This window comes from Pseudophryne corroboree, chromosome 2 (assembly GCF_028390025.1).
Source record: "Pseudophryne corroboree isolate aPseCor3 chromosome 2, aPseCor3.hap2, whole genome shotgun sequence".
Classification (NCBI taxonomy): domain Eukaryota; kingdom Metazoa; phylum Chordata; class Amphibia; order Anura; family Myobatrachidae; genus Pseudophryne; species Pseudophryne corroboree.
The window spans coordinates 864173465-864197154 of NC_086445.1; the positions used below are offsets into that span (position 1 = coordinate 864173465).

General features: G+C 46.9%; 1 protein-coding gene across 1 annotated transcript in view; it reads left to right on the forward strand.

Moving 5' to 3' along the window:
- Positions 1–23690, forward strand: part of SUPT6H (SPT6 homolog, histone chaperone and transcription elongation factor) — a 288449-nt gene that overhangs the window by 42712 nt on the left and 222047 nt on the right. Inside the window, exons 6-10 of the mRNA XM_063955884.1 lie at positions 665–749; positions 12284–12554; positions 12771–12872; positions 20298–20414; positions 20539–20628. Of these exons, the coding sequence (XP_063811954.1) occupies positions 665–749; positions 12284–12554; positions 12771–12872; positions 20298–20414; positions 20539–20628 (665 nt within the window). The remainder of the gene's footprint in view (positions 1–664; positions 750–12283; positions 12555–12770; positions 12873–20297; positions 20415–20538; positions 20629–23690) is intronic.

Consider the following 23690-nt stretch of genomic DNA (forward strand, 5'->3'; position numbering starts at 1 on the left):
AATTGCGGCTTCGGAGGGGGTTGTTATGTGGCCACAGGGTGGGGAGGTAGGGGGATTGTTTGCCCTGGGGATTGCTGCAGAGAGCTGTTTTTCCTTAGTTGTGTCCCCCTGTAGGGTTGGTTCATCCTGGTTCCTAGATTTGAGATAAAATTGTCAAGCCCTGGTGTACATAGTGCCTTTGTACAGTGCCCCTGTACAAAGACAAAATATTGTGCAATGAACTATACCAGCCTGTAACCAATACACAGGTGTCACCACCACGTTCCCAAATGACACTAACCTGTTACCTGATTATACGTTTCAATGTCCACAAAAAAAAGATTCTGGCATTCCATGGGGATGAGAGTTTCATTCTATTAGAATTGCTGTTTAACCAACCAGATTGTGCACAGGAGACAAGTGCTTTCAATCTATTAATAAAACAGATGTCCAGCATGAATTACTAATTGGACAGGTCGTGTTGGGACTTGTAGCTCCACAATAACTGAGGATAATACAGCAGACCAGTCAAAGCATAATGCAAAACATTTTGAATAGACAATGTAAACCCCCCCCCCCCCCCCCAGTGCTGCCACTTTCCTAGGCATACTTATAATAACTCCACATAACACGGAAAGCTGCTTCTGGCTAATAATTAAATAAACTGTCCTTTCTTACATTGTAGACATTGATGATTTCATTGTTGATGATGATGGGCAACCATTGAAAAAACCCAAATGGAGGAAAAAACTTCCGGGATATGCTGATGCGTAAGTAATTTTACTACTACTTTATATAACAAGTGTTCACCATTGGATATCAACTTGTATAGAACGAAAGCTGCAGCTGCTACTTTTTTTCTCTTTATGCAGATTCATAAACTCAGTCACATACAATATACAAGTCTCGTATACGAAATTAATCAGTACAGTCTTCTGCGTCCTAGTCACATTGTGTTGTGACTAAGACGTCTTTCTCTTACGTCCTAGAGGATGCTGGGGACTCCGTAAGGACCATGGGGTATAGACGGGCTCCGCAGGAGACATGGGCACTCTAAAGACTTTAGATGGGTGTGCCCTGGCTCCTCCCTCTATGCCCCTCATCCAGACCTCAGTTAGATCCTGTGCCCAGAGGAGACTGGATGCATTGCAGGGGAGCTCTACTGAGTTTCTCTGAAAAGACTTTTGTTAGGTTTTTTATTTTCAGGGAGCACTGCTGGCAACAGGCTCCCTGCATCGTGGGACTGAGGGGAGAGAAGCAGACCTACTTAACTGATAGGCTCTGCTTTTTAGGCTACTGGACACCATTAGCTCCAGAGGGTCGGAACACAGGTGTCGTCCTCGCTGTTCGTCCCGGAGCCGCGCCACTGTCCTCCTCACAGAGCCGGAAGATAGAAGCCGGGTGAGTATAAGAAGAAAGAAGACTTCACAGGTGGCAGAAGACTTCAGATCTTCACTGAGGTACCGCGCAGCGGTAACGCTGCGCGCCATTGCTCCCACACTCACACACACACAGAAGGCACTGTAAGAATGCAGGGCGCAGGGGGGGCGTCCTGGGCAGCAATAATAACCTCAAGGGACATTGGCTAGCATGTTAGATACTGCGGAGGCAGTATATTAGAAAACTCCCGCCACTATAAAGAATTTGAGCGGGACCGAAGCCCACCGTCGAGGGGGTGGAGCTTGATCCTCCAGCACTAACCAGCGCCATTTTCTCCACAGCACGCTGCAGAGAAGCTGCTCCCCGGACTCTCCCCTGCTGAGCAAGTACAGAGGGCAAAAACGAGGGGGGAAGGGGGCACATTTAATTGGCGCAGTAAGTGTATTATTTATCTATAAAAGCGCTGTACAGACTGGGATTTTGTTCCAGTGGCGCTGGGTGTGTGCTGGCATACTCTCTCTCTGTCTCTCCAAAGGGCCTAATTGGGGGGCTGTCCCCATATTTGTATATCCCAGTGTGTGTGGGGGTGTCAGTATGTGTGTGTCGGCATGTCTGAAGCGGAAGACTCGTCTAGGGAGGAGGCAGAGCAGATGATTGTGGTTACATAAAAGATTGGACAAAACAGAGTCCAGGGAAATAGCAGGGAGTCAATCCATGGCTTTGACTGTGGCACAAGGCCCTTCGGGGTCTCATAAAAGTCCCCTTTCCCAAGTAGCAGACACTGATACCGACACGGATTCTGACTCCAGTGTCAACTATGATGATGCGAGGTTACACCCTCGGGTGGCCAAGAGTATCCATTATATGATTATTGCAATAAAGGATGTTTTACATATCGCAGAAGACCCCTCTGTCCCTGACACGAGGGTCTGCATGTTTAAGGAAAAGAAACCTGAGGTAACGTTTCCCCCATCTCATGCGCTGAACGCCTTATTTGAAAAAGTTTGGGAAACTCCAGACAAGAAACTGCAGATTCCCAAGAGAATTATTATGGCGTATCCTTTCCCCTCACAGGACAGGGTACGGTGGGAATCCTCACCCAGGGTGGACAAGGCTTTAACGCGCTTGTCCAAAATGGTGGCGCTACCATCTCCGGACACGGCAGCCCTCAAGGATCCTGCTGATCGCAGACAGGAAACTACCTTAAAATCGATCTATACACATACGGGTGCCTTGCTCAGACCGGCAGTAGCGTCGGCATGGGTGGGTAGCGCAATTGCAGCATGGGCAGATAATTTGTCATCTGACATTGACACCCTAGATAAGGATAGCATTTTATTGACCTTGGGTTACATTAAAGACGCAGCGTTGTATATGAGAGAGGCTGCGAGAGACATTGGGCTGTTGGGTTCAAGAGCCAATGCCATGGCAATTTCTGCTAGACGGTTCCTGTGGACCCGTCAATGGACGGGTGATGCCGATTCAAAGAGACATATGGAAACTTTACCTTACAAGGGTGAGGTTTTATTTGGGGAGGTCCTCGCGGACCTGGTTTCCACAGCTACCGCGGGTACGTCTTCTTTTTTGCCTTATGTTCCCCCACAGCAAAAGAAAACACCTCAATATCAGATGCAGTAGTTTTGGTCGCATAAGTCCAGAAGCGGTCGGGGCTCTTCCTTCCTCGCCAGAGGTAAGGGTAGAGGGAAAAGAACGCCTGCTACGGCTAGTTCCGAGGAACAAAAGTCCTCCCCGGCTTCTACAAAATCCACCGCATGACGCTGGGGCTCCACTGAGGGAGTCCGCGCCGGTGGGGGCACGTCTTCGACTCTTCAACCAGGTCTGGGTGCAGTCGGATTTGGATCCTTGGTCGATCGAAATTGTATCCCAAGGATACAAACTGGAATTTGAAGAAGTGCCTCCTCGCCGATTTTTCAAATCGGCTTTGCCAGCTTCTCCCCCAGAGAGGGAAATAGTTTCAGCTGCCATACAAAAGCTGTGTCAACAGCAAGTGATTATCAAAGTTCCCCTAATGCAACAGGGGAAAGGGTACTATTCAACCCTATTTGTGGTCCCGAAGCCGGATGGCTCGGTCAGACCCATTCTGAATCTAAAATCCCTGAACCTGTATTTGAAAAAGTTCAAATTCAAGATGGAATCTCTCCGGGCAGTGATCTCCAGCCTGGAAGGGGGGGATTTTATGGTATCACTAGACATAAAGGATGCATACCTTCATGTCCCCATTTATCCCCCTCATCAGGCGTACCTGAGATTCGCTGTACAGGACTGTCATTACCAGTTTCAGACGTTGCCGTTTGGGCTTACCACGGCCCCGAGGATTTTCACCAAGGTAATGGCGGAAATGATGGTGCTCTTGCGCAGGCAAGGAGTCAAAATTATCCCATACTTGGACGATCTCCTGATAAAAGCGAGATCGAGAGATCAATTGCTGAAAAACGTGTTGCTCTCCCTGAGAGTGCTGCAGCAACACGGCTGGATCCTAAATCTACCAAAATCGCAGTTGATTCCAACGACTCGGCTATCATTTTTAGCCATGATTCTGGACACGGGAAAAAAGAGGGTTTTTTCTCCCAACGGAAAAAGCCCAGGAACTCCAGAACATGGTCAGAGACCTCCTAAAACCAAAAAGAGTGTCAGTCCATCAATGCACTCGAGTACTGGGAAAAATGGTGGCGGCCTACGAGGCCATCCCCTTCGGCAGGTTCCATGAGAGGACGTTTCAGTGGGACCTTCTGGATAAGTGGTCGGGGTCCCATCTACAAATACATCAGAAAATAAGCCTGTCCCCCAGGGCCAGGGTGTCTCTCCTGTGGTGGCTTCAGAATGCTCACCTTCTAGAGGGTCGCAGGTTCGGCATTCAAGACTGGGTTCTAGTGACCACGGACGCAAGCCTCCGAGGATAGGGAGCAGTCCCACAGCGAAGAAATTTTCCGGGACTATGGTCAAGCCAGGAGGCTTGTCTACACATCAACGTGCTGGAATTAAGGGCCATATTCAACGGCCTACGACAAGCGGAGAATCTTCTTCGCGACCTACCCGTTCTGATTCAATCAGACAACGTCACAGCCGTGGCTCATGTAAACCGCCAGGGCAGGACAAGGAGCAGTGTGGCAATGGCGGAAGCCACCAGGATTCTTCGCTGGGCGGAAAATCACGTAAGTGCTCTGTCAGCAGTCTTCATTTTGGGAGTGGACAACTGGGAAGCAGACTTCCTCAGCAGACACGATCTCCATCCGGGAGAGTGGGGTCTTCATCAAGAAGTTTTTGCAGAGATAACAAGTCGTTATGGACTTCCTCAAATTGACATGATGGCATCACGCCTCAACAAGAAGCTTCGGATGTATTGTTCCAGGTCAAGGGATCCTCGGGCAGTAGCGGTGGACGCCCTAGTGACACCATGGGTGTTTCAGTCTGTCTATGTGTTCCCTCCTTTGCCGCTCATCTCAAAAATATTGAGAATCATAAGACGAAAAAGAGTACAGACCATACTCATTGTTCCGGATTGGCCTCGAAGGGCCTGGTATTCAGATCTTCAGGAAATGCTCACAGAAGATCCGTGGTCTCTTCCTCCCAGGGAGGACCTGTTGCAGCAGGGGCCCTGCGTGTTCCAAGACTTACCGCGGTTACGTTTGACGACATGGCGGTTGAACACCAAATCCTAGCTAGGAAAGGTATTCCGAGGGAAGTCATCCCTACTCTGATAAAAGCTAGGAAGGAGGTGACGGCGAAACATTATCACCGTATCTGGAGGAAATGTCTCTTGGTGTGAAGCCAAGAATGCTCCTACAGAAGTTTTTTACCTTGGCCATTTTCTCCACTTTCTACAGACAGGAGTGGATATGGGCCTAAAGTTAGGCTCCATTAAGGTGCAGATTTCGGCCCTGTCAATATTCTTTCAGAAGGAATTGGCTTCTCTCCCAGAAGTCCAGACTTTTATAAAGGGAGTGCTGCACATCCATTTTCCTTTTGTGCCCCCAGTGGCACCATGGGACCTTAACGTGGTTTTACAGTTCCTTAAATCACACTGTTTTGAACCTCTTCAAACGGTTGAATTAAAATTTCTCACTTGGAAAGTGGTTATGTTGCTGGCCTTGGCATCTGCAAGGCGGATGTCCGAATTGGCGGCTTTGTCTCACAAGAGCCCCTATCTGATTTTCCATGTGGATCGAGCGGAGTTGAGAACTCGTCCTCAATTTCTACCCAAGGTGGTTTCGTCGTTCCATATGAACCAACCTATTGTGGTGCCGGTGGCTACGGGTGACTTGGAGGATTCCAAGTCCCTGGATGTAGTCAGGGCCTTTAAAATTTATGTAGCCAGGACGGCTTGAGTTCGGAAAACAGAGGCACTGTTTGTCCTGTATGCGGCCAACAAAGTTGGCGCTCCTGCTTCTAAGCAGACTATTGCCCGCTGGATCTGTAACACGATTCAGCAGGCTCATTTTATGGCTGGATTGCCGTTATCTAATTCGGTAAAGGCCCACTCCACTAGGAAGGTGGGCTCTTCTTGGGCGGCTGCCCGAGGCGTCTCGGCTTTACAGCTTTGCCGAGCAGCTACTTGGTCGGGGTCAAACACTTTTACAAAATTCTACAAGTTTGATACCCTGGCTGAGGAGGACCTCATGTTTGCTCAATCGGTGCTGCAGAGTCATCCGCACTCTCCCGCCCGGTCTGGAGCTTTGGTATAATCCCCATGGTCCTTACGGAGTCCCCAGCATCCTCTAGGACGTAAGAGAAAATAAGATTTTAAACCTACCGGTAAATCTTTTTCTACTAGTCCGTAGAGGATGCTGGGTGCCCGTCCCAGTGCGGACTAATTTCTGCAAGGCTTGTATATAGTTGTTGCTTACATAAGGGTTATGTTACAGTTTAGATCAGTCTTTGGCTGATGCTGTTTTGTTCATACTGTTAACTGGTTTCGTATATTCCATGTTGTACGGTGTGGATGGTGTGTGCTGGTATGTATCTTGCCCTTAGATTAACAAAAATCCTTTCCTCGTACTGTCCATCTCCTCTGGGCACAGTTCTTTAACTGAGGTCTGGAGGAGGGGCATAGAGGGAGGAGCCAGTGCACACCCATCTAAAGTCTTTAGAGTGCCCATGTCTCCTGCGGAGCCCATCTATACCCCATGGTCCTTACGGAGTCCCCAGCATCCTCTACGGACTAGGAGAAAAAGATTTACCGGTAGGTTTAAAATCTTATTTTTCAGCCAAAAACACCTGAAGCTAGAAGATTCTCACGTGACCAAAAGGTTTTTTGTGGTATGACTGCAGCACAGATGTATGAGGACATATCTGTAGTTCGTTTTCAGTGTCGTATTACTAGGAAAGCTTACTGGTTTGTTTCTAGCTACGAATGTGTAACGGTTTCTTAAAAGGCACCCCCATTGTTGTAAATGAAATGTAACATGTTGTCATTCTTGATACCCTTTCTCCCTTACAAGACACAAAAGCCATGTACAAAGTTTTAAGGCCATTGCTAAAAATACTGATATTGGACAGTGGATGTAAATTATAAAATGGTAACCGATATCTAGTATACTTGCTGCAGAAAATGTCCATTAACGTATGCCACTATAAGCACTATTTTTGGGGCCACAGGTTATCCACAGGATAACATAGGGCTATGATTAAGTGACAGTGGATTTGCACTAATCGGTCAAAGCTTTTCGGCCTCCCAGCATGCAACGGGCCTGTCCATATATCCCCACCTACTGGCTCAGGCAAATCAGTTTTTAGTTTGGTGCGGCAGGAGCCGTAACATGGTCAGGGGGCTGCTGGTTTTTAGCAGCCCTAAGCTTCCTTATTTTATTTTTATAGTCTTACTATTTTTTCTTGAGTGATCTTTCTAAAAAGCATCTTATACGTACCTTAGAAAGAGTCACAACTCTCTGCCGGGTTGCGACAATGCTTACCCATAAGTACAGTGCTATTACGGTGGGCGTCTGTGTCGGATATACTAGCAGGTCCAGCAGACGTTACCAGCCTGTGGCCGGAGCACGGGGAGAAGGTAAGGCATCGGTTCCGCTTAGAAGGGGAATACGGACACAGCTGCACTGTTTTGGGAGGAGACTACCAAATAGTCACTGACGCTACTGCCACCTCGGGTGCACCAGCGCTAGGCATTGGGGATCATAGGCTCCAGTAATAGTATGAGGCCGCGATCCCTAGGGTTGATGTCAGCAGCGGAGAGTCAGACGCTCTACTGGTTGCCCCTCCCCCAGTTCATGACCAGTTTCCGCTGAGTCTCCCGCCATGAACTGTTTTCCCAATTCCGTCTGAGACGCTGTATACAAAGGGGACCCAGTCACAGCATAGGCGGCTGTGTGACTGGTGCGTCTGTGTACACTGAGCTTCTGTGTTCACTGTAGGTTCATGGAATGGCAGTGTACACTAGTAGTGTCTGGATCGACTCAGCGTTCGCAAACGTATTGATCGGTCCTGGAAGCGGGGTGAATCTCCCTGTATTCCACTCTGAGTATGGGTAATACAGCACTAAGTCTCTATCTACCTTTTGAGTATGAATAGTTAGATAAGTGCCTATTGCATATGAGTCTGTATACTATTACTGTGGTTTCTTTCGCTATGCGTCTGAATACGGTAGATCTGTTTAAACATAATTCAGTAATATGTTCTCCTACATACTTGAAATGTATTTGTAGTTGATGATGTGCTCATATTTCTTATTATACTAATGTATAACATGTGACTGACTGCTAGTGATTGCTGACTACTACCGGTATATATTCTGTCATTTTATTTTCTATTCCGATCCTCAATGCTGGTGCATAGAAGGATAGGGTCGGATTGAAAGTTACGTTAAAAAGCTTAAAGTGATTACAGTCACATTGTGTAGTACACTGTGGAAGTGTTGATTGTTTATCAAGTCTAAGAGCGGCAAAGGTAAGGAAGATACACTCACAGCAACACCAGCACCCAACACTCATATCATGTTTGTCTTGCAAAACTGGGTTAACCTCTCAGGATCTGGTTCAGGATGGTTTGTTTGCAAATTGTTTTAGCTTTCACCAGGGTCTCTTGAAAAATACAAGGCAGATTCAGGTGCAGGTTGGTCAGCCTTGGGCTATGTTTGCACAGATATTATCCAGTATAGCTAAATGGATAATTCCAACTCCTGTACCAGGGATAGGTTACATGATTAACCCTTACATGCAGCTTCCCACCTGCGGTTTATCACTTCCAGCAGCAGCCTCTCAAAAGAAACAGGCTGATAAGCCAGTGGTAAGTAAATCTTCATCCGCACAGGCTACACATGTTTCAGATGAGGATTCATCGGAGGATGAAAGATCAATAAACTCTGTTTGGCATACGAAGAGGAGGAGGAAGGTCTCCGCTCAGTGGATATAGCTGAGTTAATTAAAGCAATGAAAGCCATTTTATCCTTAGATGGTTCAGCAGAGCCTGTGTTAAAAACCAAGGCACCTGTGTTTAAACATCCCAAAACAGTTAAGACTGAGTTTCCCGGGTCAGATCAGTTGACGGAAATCATGGAAGAGGCTTGGTCTACGCCCAATAAGAATTTTAGAATTCCTAGGAAATGGAATTCCAATTATCCTCTTCCAGCTGTGGATTGTTTAAAAAGGGAGGTGGCTCCTAAGGTAGATACGCATGTGATTCGATCAGTGCGAAAATCTACATTACCTCTTCCTTCAACATCATCAAATGATGTCACGGATAGGAGAGTGGATGTTTAAAAAAAAAAAAAAAATGTTTTCCCTGTCTGGGGCAGTCAGTTGCTTCCTGGGCTCATGGGTTGGGGGTGGATTTTTCAATGGCATCTAGAGAGCAAAAATCCCATATTGCACATATAAAACAGACTGCGATGTTCTTGGAAGAAGCAGCATTGGATATGGCTATTAACTCCAGGGCATCAGCTTCAACAGCTGCTGCTCGTAGAGCAGTTTGGCTACGTACATGGAAAGCTGATTCAGAATCTATGAAGGTTTTGGAATCTTTGCCTTTTTCTGGAGATATTCTTTTTGGTAAAGAATTGACAGATATTTTGGAGTCAGAAGCAGACTCCAAGAAGTTAAAGTTTCCTTCCACATACAAATTCAAACCTAAAGTTCCAGCTTTCGGTCTCAGGGAAAAGCTAAAGGAAAAAGTGATGGCAAACAGCCCCAGTACAACAAGTCTGGTAAGACTAAAAAGCATTGGGCTACCAGAGGACCGGTTGGTAAAACAGAAAATAAGCCGTTAGCCTGATGGTGCGGGCCTCCACCTGGGGGATCCCAGGGTGGGGTGCCGACTTCTTCAGTTCGCACAGATCTGGCAGCATTCTACAACAGATGCTTGGGTTCAGAAAATGGTATCTAGGTTATGCTTTTGCCTTCAAGAAGCACCCTCCTTTATGTACCCGACTGTCTCGGGTAGAGACGAAGGCCAGGGCTTTGCAATATCCATTCACGCAGCAATTCGTGTGGTGGGATTGATGGTGTCAACATTCGACATGGAGTGTGCAAAGTTCCACTCGAGGCCTCTGCAGCTGATTCTTGCCAAATGGAATGGGTTGCATCAGATGATAAAAACGCTGACTATGGTCCTTACGATGGAAGTAAGACGGTCATTAGCCTGGTGGCTACAGACATCCTATCTGGACAAGGGGAGACCCTTTTGGATATCAGATTGGCATCCGTTGTCAGAATTTCCCATATACATGGCACTGATTCAGGCAAAGGACATTCTTTGGGACAATGCGACGGTAGTAGCGTACCTCAACCATCAGGGAGGAACTCGCAGCCAAAAAGCTATGAAGGAGGTAAGTCACACACTAAAGTGGGCCGAACTTCATCATCCAGCCTTGTCCGTAGTGTTGATTACAGGAGTCCTAAACTGGGAAGCGGATTTTCTCAGTCGACATGCCATTCTTTCAAGCGAATGGGCTCTACACCCGGAGGTCTTCCAGACTCTAGTAGACAAGTGGGGGTTGCCAGAGATAGATCTCATAGCATCCCGTCTGAACAACAAAGTTCTCGCTTACGGGTTTTGTGGATGTCCTATTGGAGAGATGGGACTTGCAACTGGCCTATGTGTTTCCTTCAATCACCTTATTACTTAGGGTGGTGAGAAAGATAAAGCAAGGAAAGGGTGCCGTGATACTAATAGCTCCGGCTTGGCCCAGAAGACATTGGTACACAGATCTGCAGAGAATGTTGGTGGATGCTGCACTCCTGCTCCCTCAACATCCAGATCTACTGATGCAGGGTCCTTGTTATCATAGACATCTGGATCGACTGTCTTTGACAGCGTGGCTCTTGAAACCTCGATCCTGAAGCCAAGAGGATTCTCACAACAGGTAATTCAAACCATGCTCAGAGCAAGGAAACCTTCGTCAGCTCGCATTTATCACCGGATATGGCAAGCCTATGTTCATTGGTGCAGTGAACTGAAAATGGACCCTAGGTCTTTCAGAGTTTCCAGGGTCTTAGCATTCCTTTAGGCAGGAATGGATAGAGGTTTCAAGGTGGCTTCCTTGAGAGTGCAAGTGTCAGCATTGGATTGTATGGTTCCAAAAGAAAATTTCCAACTTACAGGCTGTACGTACTTTTTTTCCAGGGAATGCTGCGCATTCAACCTCCTTTTGTTCCTCCTACAGTGCCTTGGGACATAAATTTAGTCCTAAAGGCCCTTCAAGTTGCCCCATTTGAACCACTTAATAAAGTGGATCTTAAATGGTTGACAGCTAAGGTTCTCTTTCTACTGGCCATGGCGTCAGCTAGAAGAGTATCAGTTTTAGGGGCATTGTTATGTCGTCCTCCTTTTCTGATCTTTTATCCAGATAGAGCGGTATCTTCCCAAGGTGGTGTCTAAATTTCACCTTAACGAAGAAATTGTAGTCCCGGCTTTCCAGGAACCAGGCCTTTCTGCGGGAGATGCATTGCTGGACGTGGTCCGTGCCTTAAGGATCTACGTGGATCCTACCATTGCCATCAGAAAGACAGATTCTCTCTTCGTTCTCTACGGATTTTACAAGAGAAGATGGCCTGCTGATAAACAGACACTAGCAAGGTGGCTTCGGATGACTATTTCAGAAGCATATTCTCAAGCTGATCTCCCTGTTCCGGCTGATGTCTCTGCTCACTCTACTCGTAAGGTAGGTCCATCATGGATGGGCAGCACAACGTGGTGCTTCAGCAGAACAGAAATGTAAGGCAACCACATGGTCTTCCATTAACACATTCATTAGACATTATGCCATGGATACCTTTGCCTCTCACGACGCTGAATTCGGGCGAAGGATTCTGCTGTCCAATCAAAATGTTATCCTGTGGATAACCTATGGACCCTGCCAGAGAAATATACATTCTGGTAAGAGCTTACCGTTGATAACTGTATTTCTCCAAAGTCCACAGGATCCACATGGATCCCACCCTGACGCACCTGATTTGAGGATCCTTTTACTCGCTAACCTCTTCCTTCTTGTATGGAAGGGTGTGTGTGTGTTCTTATCGCCTGATTAGGGCTATCTATGATGCTTCTGCCTTGAGCTTTGGAATACAACTGATTTGCCTGAGCCAGTATGCGGAGATATATGAACCGTTGCATGCTGGGAGGCCAAAAAACTTTGACCGATTGGTGCAAATCCGCTGTCGCTTCATCATATCCCAATGTTATCCTGTGGACTTAGGAGAAATACAGTTATCAACGGTAAGTTCTTACCATAACGTATATTTTCAGCTGCTTTATTTTTCTCCAGCATTCACAGGCACGTGTATAGGCAATAGTCTAGCAGTGGGTTTATATATTCTATATTGTGGCAAAGTGATTGTTTATTGAAAACACTTTTTGATTTATAAATAGAACATTACTTTAGACAGTCTTCCATTTTTTTTTTAAATGGTTTGTCTGATATGTTACTATTTTATGATCTTTTTTTTGTGTCTTCCAGTGCTTTACAGGAAGCTCAAGAGATCTTTGGTGTAGATTTTGATTATGAAGAATTTGAAAAATACAATGAGGATGACGAGGAAATGGAAGGGTATGACTATGAGGACGAGGAAGGAGAAGGTGAGACACGAGTGCGTCCTAAGAAAACTGCTAAGAAGCGTGTGAGCAGACGCAGCATCTTTGAAATTTATGAACCCAGTGAACTGGAAAGCAGCCATCTGACCGACCAGGACAATGAGATCCGGACCACAGACCTGCCAGAAAGATTCCAGGTATAAAGGTTGGGCCTTTGGGGATATAGCCATGAGGTTAAGCTTTCCCTTATGAAATAATTGCTGGCGTTTAGTACATAAATTATAGTAGGTGACTTGTGGCTGGGAGGGTGGTATAAGTTATAATTTTGTTGAAGATGAAGAACCACATGTACTTGATATACTGTGCCTGTTCTAGTTCATCCTCATTGTATTACATTATTTTATTATGTGCAGCTGCGGAACATACCTGTCAAATCTGCTGAAGACGATGAGCTTGAAGAAGAGGCAGACTGGATTTACAGAAATGCATTTGCAACACTGACTATCTCTCAGCAGGTGGTGTAACAACACTAAAACGCAGTCATATACTAGCTGTATTATGCTTGTGCTTGTCATTCCTGTTGTAACCACTTAACTTGTATTTCTCTTTCATCCACTAGGGGACACTGGAGTTCCACTTAGACATTAGGGGTGTGAAGTCTGCGAACCGGAGGTGTGGCATAATCTTAAAAATTTACATTGACTGCACAGCCGGCTCCTCCCCCTTCACGCCCCCCATGCCTCAGTTTTGAAAATTGTGCTAGAGGTGAAGCACGTAGGAGCAGAGAGCTCCTGACTAGAATTACAATCCTGAGGAAAAACTTTCTTCAACAGGCTGCGTCAACCTAAGAAAAGGGGGACAAAGTTTAAGTTTAGCTGAGAGACAAAGATCCCTACTGAAGGGATCTGCATCTCTCTTCAGGAGATCCTCTGTTCTACAAAACGTGAGTACTGGTTGTAAATGGGCCATTAATATCAATAACTCCCTAGAAAAGGCATACTTTTACACTGCATAGCTTTTAAAACAGTGGCGCCAGTGTTAATGCGGCTTAGATAGCGCCGCTGACACAATGCAGTTAAGAGACGCCCGGGTCTCGCGTGCGCTAAGAGCCGCTAAGAGGTGCCCGCGCGGCAGGGAGAATCGGGTTGCGCGGTTGGAGCGGATTGACAGCTGGACTTGTTTGGCGCCCCCTAGTCCCGCGTGCGCTGCAAATCAGGGCTGGAAGCCTCCTAGAGCCGCTGAGCAGTGCCGAGCGGCAGGGAGAGTCTGGTCGCGCTGCTGAGACGGTTTGCTGGTACAGCGCGCCCGAGTCCCGCGTGACCTACACAGTGCGGGGGGAAGACTAACGGCTCTATTGCAAGCCGGAGATGCTGTTTATTAAAGTCAACTCGCTTTATAAGTAAAAGAAGGCGCAGGCTTTTTAATAATAAATATATATATATATATATATATATATATAAAATATCTTATGGCGGCCATTTTAAAATACACACAGGCGCCAAAAGCTGAAGTCTTATCTAAGGAATTAGGCTCCCCCTGCTGGTGGAAATGTTAAATAACATGAATTTTGAGGATCTCCTGAAACAATAACTTATTACTACTTATATTTTCAAGGGACTTCTAATCAAAGATCCTGAGAAAAATTCTGGGAGTACGTGGACAACCCTATCATCGTAGCTGATTGTCAGCTGGGCTTGTGAGGGCTGCTAACCGGCTGGTGTTTTAGATTTTGATAATTAATTAATTTTTTTTGTATTTTTTTTTTTGATGGTAAAGTAAACTTTATTTTTTTATTTACATATCTTGAACAAAAAGCAAAGTTATATACAGCCGTTACAAAATACGTCACTCCCGTCATATATATTACAAGCTTTCTGTTCCTGAATAAAGGGTGAAAGCTTTGTTTAATTGTCAACTAAAGGGCTAATCATGTCTAAGGCAGCGACCAAGACATCAAAGACCTATTACGTGTGTACGGAATGTAATAAGAAAAGCACGAGGATTGGCAGTTAGGGGGTGTGCGACTCCTGCGTAGACAAGGGCGCACAACCGGGGAGCAGTGCTCCATCACGGTCATGGGAGGATGTTCTTACGGAGAGAATATCCAAAGAAATGGCGGAATCACGCAAGCAACAATCAGAGTGGGCTGCGGGGGTTCTCAAAGACAATGGAAGAATTTCTCATCAGATTAACGCCACCCGCACAACCAGACACGAATGTGCGCAAGGCAGTTAAAAGACCCCTTCCTGTTGTTCAGGTAACGGAGGAAGAGGAGGGTCTCCTTATGGATACGGAGGAAGGTGAGTTAATTGAACCTAACCTGGATGCTGATTCTACAGAAGAGGATTCAGCGATCTCAGGTATTGATTCTTTAATTGAGGCAGTTAAGGAAATACTGGATTTTAAAGGTGAGGAGGTCAAAGAGCCTGAGGAATTCGACTTATTCGAATCCCAGAAACCACGTTCAGCAGTGTTTCCCATTCCTAAGTCTCTCCAAAATCAAATGGAGGAGGCCTGGAAACAACCTGATAAACGCTTCCAATTCCCAAAAAGGTTTCAGGTAACGTATCCTTTATCTAAGGGGGTAATGGATAAATGGGAAAATCCACCGGTGGTGGATGCTTACCTAGGTAGGTGGTCAAAAAAGACTATTTTGCCAATACCTAATGTAACGACTTTAAAGGATGTTTCAGATCGTAAAGTGGACACAGCTTTAAAGTCGATTTTTGTAGCAGCAGGTGCAGCACAGAGGCCTACCCTCATCTGTGCTTGGGTTAACAAGGCCATGGGAGCATGGGCCAGCCGTATTATACAGGCTATTGAAGAAGAGAATAGCTTGGAAGAAATTACTCATCTGGCAGAACACATTCGAGAATCAGCTTCATATTTATGTCAGGCATCTAAGGATGCCAGTAGGATTGCATCGCGCATCGGCCATATCGGCAAGGAGAATTTTATGGCTTAGAGAATGGCAAGGAGATTCTGACACTAAAAAGGCAGTGGAAGCTATTCCCTTTACGGGTGACACGCATTTCGGTCCAGAATTGGACAAGTGGATTTCCCAAGCTACAGCTTGGAAGTCCACATTCCTGCTTACTCCTTATACAAGAACCACTCCACAGGTTAAAAGGTTATTCGGGACCAACGTTTAATTCCGTCAGATCGCAGTCCTTTCGAGGCCGAGGAAGAGGTTTTGGTGTATCGGCACGTGGGGGCAGAGGTAGAGGCCGTTCGCAAGCAACGACCAGAAAGCAGGATAAACCTACTAAGAAAAGAAAAAAAAAGACGTGGCATGACGGTCTCCCAGCTCACCTGGGGTCCCCCCTGGTGGGCGCACGACTGGAGGGGTTTCAGGACACATGGGCCAACACCTCTCCAGAGACCTGGATAAACAACATAATCTCTCAGGGGTACAAGATGGATTTCCAAGAGAGACCTCAGTCAATTTTTTACAACAGGTTTACCTCGGTGCCCTATGAAAGCACAAGGTCTTTTTGTCGTGCCAAAGCCAGACGGAACAGTCAGACCGATTCTAAATGTAAAAGTTTTAAACCAATTTCTAAGAATTTACAGATTCAAGATGGAATCAATACAGTCGGTAATTGCAGGTCTAGAACACAAGGAGTTCATGATATCCATGGACATAAAGGATGCGTACCTGCATATCCCAATTTGGTCCCCCCACCAAGCTTACCTACGGTTTGCATTGGTGAAAGATCATTATCAATTTAGAGCTCTACCGTTCGGTCTATCTTCAGCTCCGAGGATCTTCACGAAGATCATTGCGGTCATGGTGGCAGAATTGAGATTAAGGGGAGTCACTATAATACCTTATTTAGACGATCTCCTCATCAAAGCCTCTTCTCAGGAGAAGCTGATAAAGGATGCTCACACAGCTCACCAATTTCTGATTCAACACAGATGGATAGTGAACTTCAAAAAATCTAACCTCATTCCAACGCAACGAATTCGGTTCCTAGGTCTTATATTGGACACGGTGAAATTGAGAATTTTTCTGCCAGAGTCCAAGATTCAAGACATACGGAAGTTGGTGACTCAGTTACTGGGGACACCGACGGTGTCTCTACATCTCTGTGTACAACTTTTAGGAAAGATGGTAGCATCGTTCGAAGCTCTCCAATACGGAGGACTTCATTCCCGACCCTTTCAGATGAATCGGATTGCTCAAGGAGCAGGTTCGCATTGGCTACTTCATCGGAGAATCAGCCTTCAACCACAAGTACGTATATCCCTGACATGGTGGTTGGTACACAAGAATCTCGAAGCAGGGAAGAGGTTCGGCATTTGGGACTGGAGGATTCTGACAACGGACGCCAGTCTCAGAGGTTGGGGTGCCGTCCTGGAAGACCATCAATTTCAGGGAAGGTGGACGCCTCAAGAAAGCAGATTACCCATAAACTTTCTCGAGCTAAGAGCTGTTTACAATGCACTTCTATTGGCCGAAGACCTGGTCATATGTCAGTATGTACAGATACAGTCGGACAATGTTACGACGGCTTACATAAACCGTCAAGGGGGAACGAAGAGCAAGATGGAGTTGAAAGAATCAACAAAGATCCTGTTGTGGGCGGAAAGGCGAAACATCATACTCTCGGCAATATTCATTCCAGGAGTAGAAAACTGGGAAGCAGATTATCTCAGTCGACAAGACATGCATCCGGGAGAGTGGTGTCTTCATCCGCGGATTTTCAAGATGATAGTGAGGAGATGGGGTCTTCCGCAAATCGACCTCATGGCATCGAGGCAGAACTACCAGCTGCCCAGATATGTATCCAGGACAAGGGATACTGCAGCAGAAGGAGTAGATGCGTTGACACTTCCTTGGGATTACGAAAAGGGTGTACATCTTTCCACACTTCCCTCTCATACCAAGGATACTGAAACGATTAAAACGAGAACGAGTGTGGGCGATTCTAATCGCACCAGATTGGCCACGCAGGAGTTGGTACTCGGACCTGCAGGGATTACTGTCAAGATCCGTGGAGGTTACCTCAAAGAGAGGACCTACTATCTCAAGGACCGTTTCTTCACCCAGATCTGAACAGACTGCGTTTGACGGCGTGGCTGTTGAAACCTGGATCTTAAGAAACAGAGGAATACCAGGATTGGCTATTCCTACGATGATTGCGGCTAGAAAGCCGGTTACAGCGGGACATTACTACAGAATTTGGAAGAAATATATAGACTGGTGTCAGGAACGTGGATGGGATTCGAAATCCTTCCGCTTATCCAGACTTTTACTGTTCCTTCAAGCAGGCCTGACATTAGGCCTGCGATTGGGATCTCTGAAGGTTCAGGTGTCGGCTCTTTCCATTCTTTTTCAACAACGGTTGGCATCCTTGCCAGAGGTTCAAACTTTTTTGCAAGGGGTGCTACAGATACAACCCCCTTTTCGTACCCCCACGGCACCTTGGGACCTGAATTTGGTGTTAGATTTGTTTAAAATCACCTTTGTTTGAACCGTTACTACGGACAGACCTAAAATATCTTTTTTGGAAGGTAATGTTGTTGCTAGCCTTAGCTTCGGCTAGACGGGTCTCTGAGTTGGGAGCCTTGTCGTGTAAGAGTCTCTTTTTGATTTTTCATGAGGATCGGGCGGAACTCCGTACAAGAGCAGATTTCCTTCCTAAGGTTGTTTCGGGTTTTCATGTAAACCAACCAATTGTGGTCCCATCTTTCCAGAGTCTAGCAGATAGGGATGTGTCATTGAATGTGGTACGGGCTTTAAGAGTGTACGTACAAGTTACATCGTCCTTTCGGAAGTCAGATCATTTATTTGTACTTTATGATGGGCCAAAGAAGGGTTGGCCGGCTTCTAAGCAGTCCCTGTCTCGATGGATTAGACTTGCTATTAGGCAAGCGTATATTTCCAGTGGTAAACAGGTTCCATTACGGACAAGTGCGCATACCACTAGATCAGTGCGTGCCTCCTGGGCGGTTGCCAGAGGGGTTTCCACTACTCAACTTTGCAGAGCGGCGACGTGGTCCTCAGCCCACACGTTCGCAAAATTTTATAAGTTCGATACCTTTGTGTCCGAAGATTCTAACTTAGGACGTTTGGTTTTGCAGGCAACAGACAGCACTCCCTCCCTTGGGGATAACTTTGGGACGTCCCCTAATGTCTAAGTGGAACTCCAGTGTCCCCTAGTGGATGAAAGAGAAAAGAGGATTTTGGTACTTACCGATAAATCCATTTCTCTGAATCCTCTAGGGGACACTGGACGCCCGCCTCCGTGCTGTCAATCCTGCTGTGTTCATAGTTCTTGTTCATACAGTTCGTACAAACAGCGTTGGTTTTCATTTAAAGATGTTCTTGAATGCTGTTTGGCATGTTGCACGGTTCGTACGTGTCCTCGTCTCTCAGTCAAATTTTCAAAACTGAGGCATGGGGGGCGTGAAGGGGGAGGAGCCGGCTGTGCAGTCAATGCAAATTTTTAAGATTGTGCCACACCTCCGGTTCGCAGACATCACACCCCTAATGTCTAAGTGGAACCCCAGTGTCCCCTAGAGGATTCAGAGAAATGGATTTATCGGTAAGTACCAAAATCCTCTTTTTTTTTTTTTTTTTTTTAAATGCTCAAATTGCCAGGGTTTTTTATGATTGAACTTAAGAACACTTATTTAAAATACACTATGAATTTCGCACAAGGGAAATGGTGTGCTCCTGCAGCAGACATGCGTTTGTGAAGGTATAAAAGGGTAGAGGGGCACGGATTAGATTATTTCATAATGAAATGGCTTGCCGAAAGGAGCTAACAGAGTTTGAAAAGGGGATTCTCGCAGGCTGCACGGTGTCATGTTTCCAGGACAACACTGGACTGGTACACAGAAAATACGGTAACATGGAAGAACTGGCCAGCTCAGAGTCCAGATCATAAGCCCACTGAGAACCACTGGGACGAATTGATTCAATGGGTGCATTCTAGACTGACTCGACCTTCAGTGTTGCAGTTGGTCATTGTACTTAAGGCAAAATGGCTAAACATACCACCTGCTGTTGTCCAGCTGCTGTTTGGGGGGTGCTGCAGGGCTGATCGATTAGCAGCATGACAGACACTGGACGGGGTAGGTAACCAGGGACCAGAGGTCCCTCTGAGAGTGGCACTTGCCACACCGTGAGCTTTCTGACTGGTCGCATCAGATGTGACCATGTCAGGGAAAGCACAGCCTGGTGTGGTCGTATCTGATGTGACCATGTCAGGCAAGTTTTTAATGTATGATTTCCTCTTGATACCAGAAGAGGCAGTCATTGTGTGGGCTGAACAATAGTCCCCATTCACTAAAGGCCAGTACACATGTCCAGAGATGTGTGCTGCGCAATCTATCAGTGACCACTCAGAACGCATCTTTCCCCCCGCTCAGCACAGTGTGATGTGTGTTGAGTGAGGGAAGGGGGGAAGGGGTTGCTCATTTCACCAAGCAGGAGAAATGAGCGATGTGCTAGATTGTGCCTGCATGCAGGCCAGTCTAGCACCGGCGATAGGACGCACGGGGCCGCGTATTGCTGTGGGGCATACACACGTGAGATCCGTGCTTAAAATCTAAGCAATCTAGTCAGATTGCTAAGATTTTAAGAATGAATCTCTCCATGTTTACCCCCCTTAAGAACTAGTTAGCAACAGATTGTATTCTCATGTTTATCAGTTGATCCCACAAAAGGGCTGCCGCCTCTATGGTTGGATTAGGAGAAAAGTTTTGGGTACAGATGTATGTGCTAGTCTCACTATTAAGTGAAGAAGACAACCAACCTAATTGTCAATGCAATAGCATAAGAAAACCATTGGACAAAATGTAGATTAGCATGCAGGGCTGTAATTAATTGAAATGGCTTCTAATTCTATAAACACAACCCCCAGTCCTGCAGAGCAGTGTAATAGTTTCTGAAAGGTCAACCTATTTCTTTTCTTCTTCTGTAATAGGAAACCTGTGATTACCTGGAACGAGGGCAGGTTGGCAGCAGCTTCAGCCGCAAGGGACCTAGCACCATACAGAAGATCAGAGAAGCTCTAAACTTCATGAGGAATCAGCACTTTGAGGTGTGTGACCTATAAATATACAGGTCAGCCGGCTATACTTGATGTATTGTTTATATTGAGTGTCATTTTGCAAATTGTTGTTTCCATTCCTTATAAAGTTTCTATATCTTCTGTGTTTATACAGGTGCCATTTATTGCATTCTACAGGAAAGAGTATGTGGAACCTGAACTCAACATTAACGACTTGTGGCGTGTGTGGCAGTGGGATGAGAAGGTAAATCCTTATCCCTCACTATAAGTAACATGGGCTAGGAGGAGTGTAAATTCAGTTGTATTATTTGGACGGAAATTCTTTAATAATGAATGCAGCTGTAAAGAGGACATGACAGCCAGGGCTAGAGAGATGTTGCATGCATTCCCAATTAGTGAATTGGAAGGATTGACTGATATCTTATCTGGGAATGAGATGATTGCCAGTGAGGTCATTGGCCGGGGAGGGGCTAGTATAAGAGCCAGATTTACTTAATCACATGCGCGCATGCTTTTTTTGAGAGTTTTGACTATAAAGTAGCGAAATACAAAGGTGATATTTATAAGTTATAAATAGCTTTTGTTTTAATGTAATCATTTTTTACCATGCCTCAGTACACGCCAGAGTTTTTACTATAAAAATGATTAGAATAGACTGATTCTCTAGACACCTCATTAATGGGTCAGTGAATCACATAATTACACAATTACTCTACATCAAAGAGAGGACCTACCGGCCCTGCTGATACCCCCGCTCCACATCCTCTCCCCCTTGCTGCCTGCACAGACCGCTGCGGTACCGGGGAACGCTCTAGGCGTTGTTGCAGCTTGTCTGCCTCGCTATGGCTGGGACCTGGATTACCTGCGATCCCCGCCGTGGACCTCCGGTGACGGGAGGCTGGAGCTCACGGACCTCTAAGGGCTGGCTGGGACCGTCGCTGACGAGTCTTCAGGCGGCTCTGATCCACCGCTGCATTACTGGCCGCACAGAATAATTCCCCTGCTGCCACGGAGCTCCCGGCTCAGCTGACCTCGGCCATCTTGCCCTGGCGAGCTCTGCTGCCGGTCCTCCCAGCTCCCTAGTCTCCTCTTCACCGCTGACACTCTGTATTAGACCCTCTGTCTGGTGGCTTCCTGGCTCCCCAATACTGCAGCCAGGTTGCTGCAGCCTGTCTCCATAGTCAGGTTGCTGCAGCCTGTCTCTATATTAAAGGAGTTGCTACCTGTGTCTATATTCAGGGGGCTGCAGCCAGTCTCCATAACCAAGGGGCTGGCTGCAGCCAGTCTCCATCCTCATGGAGCTGCAGCCTGTGTCCTTAATCAGGAAACTGTGAGTCTCACGGTGCTCTCAGCGCCCCTGCATGCCCATCCTCACCTCCGCTGCTATTTCCACCCTCGTGGGGACCCCCCCTTTCCTGCATTCCTGAGAATGCTGGACTGGACCTTGTCTCCGCTGTACCCTTGCACCTCTGAGGTGGGTTATTCCGACCCCTGGAATTGCTGATCTCCCTGAGAGAGGTACCCACGGGGAATACTGCTGTCACAGTCGGCAGGTGCTAATATTTACTCTGAGTCACCCCACCAGCACTGATGCTCCCCTGAAGTAATTGATGTCCCCCCCACCCCCCACCCCCCTAAAGTGGTATTTTCTCTAACGTTCTAGTGGATGCTGGGGACTCCGTAAGGACCATGGGGATAGATGGGCTCCGCAGGAGACATGGGCACTTTAAGAAAGAATTTAGGTTCTGGTGTGCACTGGCTCTTCCCTCTATGCCCCTCCTCCAGACCTCAGTTTGATACTGTGCCCAGACGAGCTGGGTGCTTTTCAGTGAGCTCTCCTGAGTTTGCTGAGAGAAAGTATTTTGTTAGGCTTTTTATTTTCAGGGAGCTCTGCTGGCAACAGACTCCCTGCATCGTGGGACTGAGGGGAGAGAAGCAGCCCTACTCTCTGATGCTAGGTCCTGCTTCTTAGGCTACTGGACACCATTAGCTCCAGAGGGATCGTACGCAGGATCTCACCCTCTCCGTCCAATCCCAGAGCCGCGCCGCCGTCCCCCTTGCAGAGCCGGAAGACAGAAGCCGGGTGAGTATGAGAAGCAAAGAAGACTTCACAGGCGGCAGACGGCTCCGTTCTTCACTGAGGTAACGCACAGCACTGCAGCTGTGCGCCATTGCTCCCACACACCTCACATACTCCGGTCACTGTAAGGGTGCAGGGCGCAGGGGGGGGCGCCCTGGGCAGCATTTGGGACCTCTTTTGGCAAAAGTTAAACATATATACAGCTGGGCACTGTATATATGTATGAGCCCCCGCCAAAAATTGCATATTTAAGCGTGACAGAAGCCCGCCGCCGAGGGGGCGGAGCTTCTTCCTCAGCACTCACCAGCGCCATTTTTTCTCCAAAGCTCCGCTGAGAGGAAGCTCCCCGGGCTCTCCCCTGCAGATACACGGTAGAAGAGGGTAAAAAGAGAGGGGGGGGGGCACATAATTAGGCGCAAAAAACAATATATAAACAGCAGCTACTGGGTTAACATTAAGTTACTGTGTTATTCCCTCTCGTGGGGGGAAGCTGGCAGGGCCGATTTGAGGTATCATGAGGGGGCATCTCCTCGAATTCCAGCTTGTATCCCTGAGACACAATATCTATTGCCCAGGGATCCAACTGGGAGTGAACCCACTTGTGGCTGAAATTTCGAAGACGTGCCCCCACCGGGCCCAACTCCGCCTGTGGAGCCCCAGCGTCATGCGGTGGATTTTGTAGAGGCCGGGGAGGACTTCTGTTCCTGGGAACTAGCTGTGTTGTGCAGCTTCTTTCCTCTGCCCCTGCCTCTGGCAAGAAAGGACGCACCTCGGACTTTCTTGTTTTTCTGTGATCGAAAGGACAGCATTTGATAATACGGTGCTCTCTTAGGCTGTGAGGAAACATATGGCAAAAAATGTGACTTTCCAGCAGTAGCTGTGGAGACCAGGTCCGAGAGACCCTCCCCAAACAATTCCTCACCCTTGTAAGGTAAAACCTCCATATGCCTTCTTGAGTCGGCATCACCTGTCCATGGCCGAGTCCACAGGACCCTTCTGGCAGAAATTGACATAGCATTTATTCTAGAACCCAGTAGACTAATGTCTCTTTGAGCATCTCTCATATATAGGACAGCTTCTTTAATATGCCCCAAGGTCAACAATATAGTATCCTTGTCTAAGGTATCAATTTCCTCAGACACGGTATCCGTCCATGCTGCTACAGCACTACACACACAGGCCGACGCGATCGCCAGCCTCAGTAAGGTACCTGAATGCGTATAAAT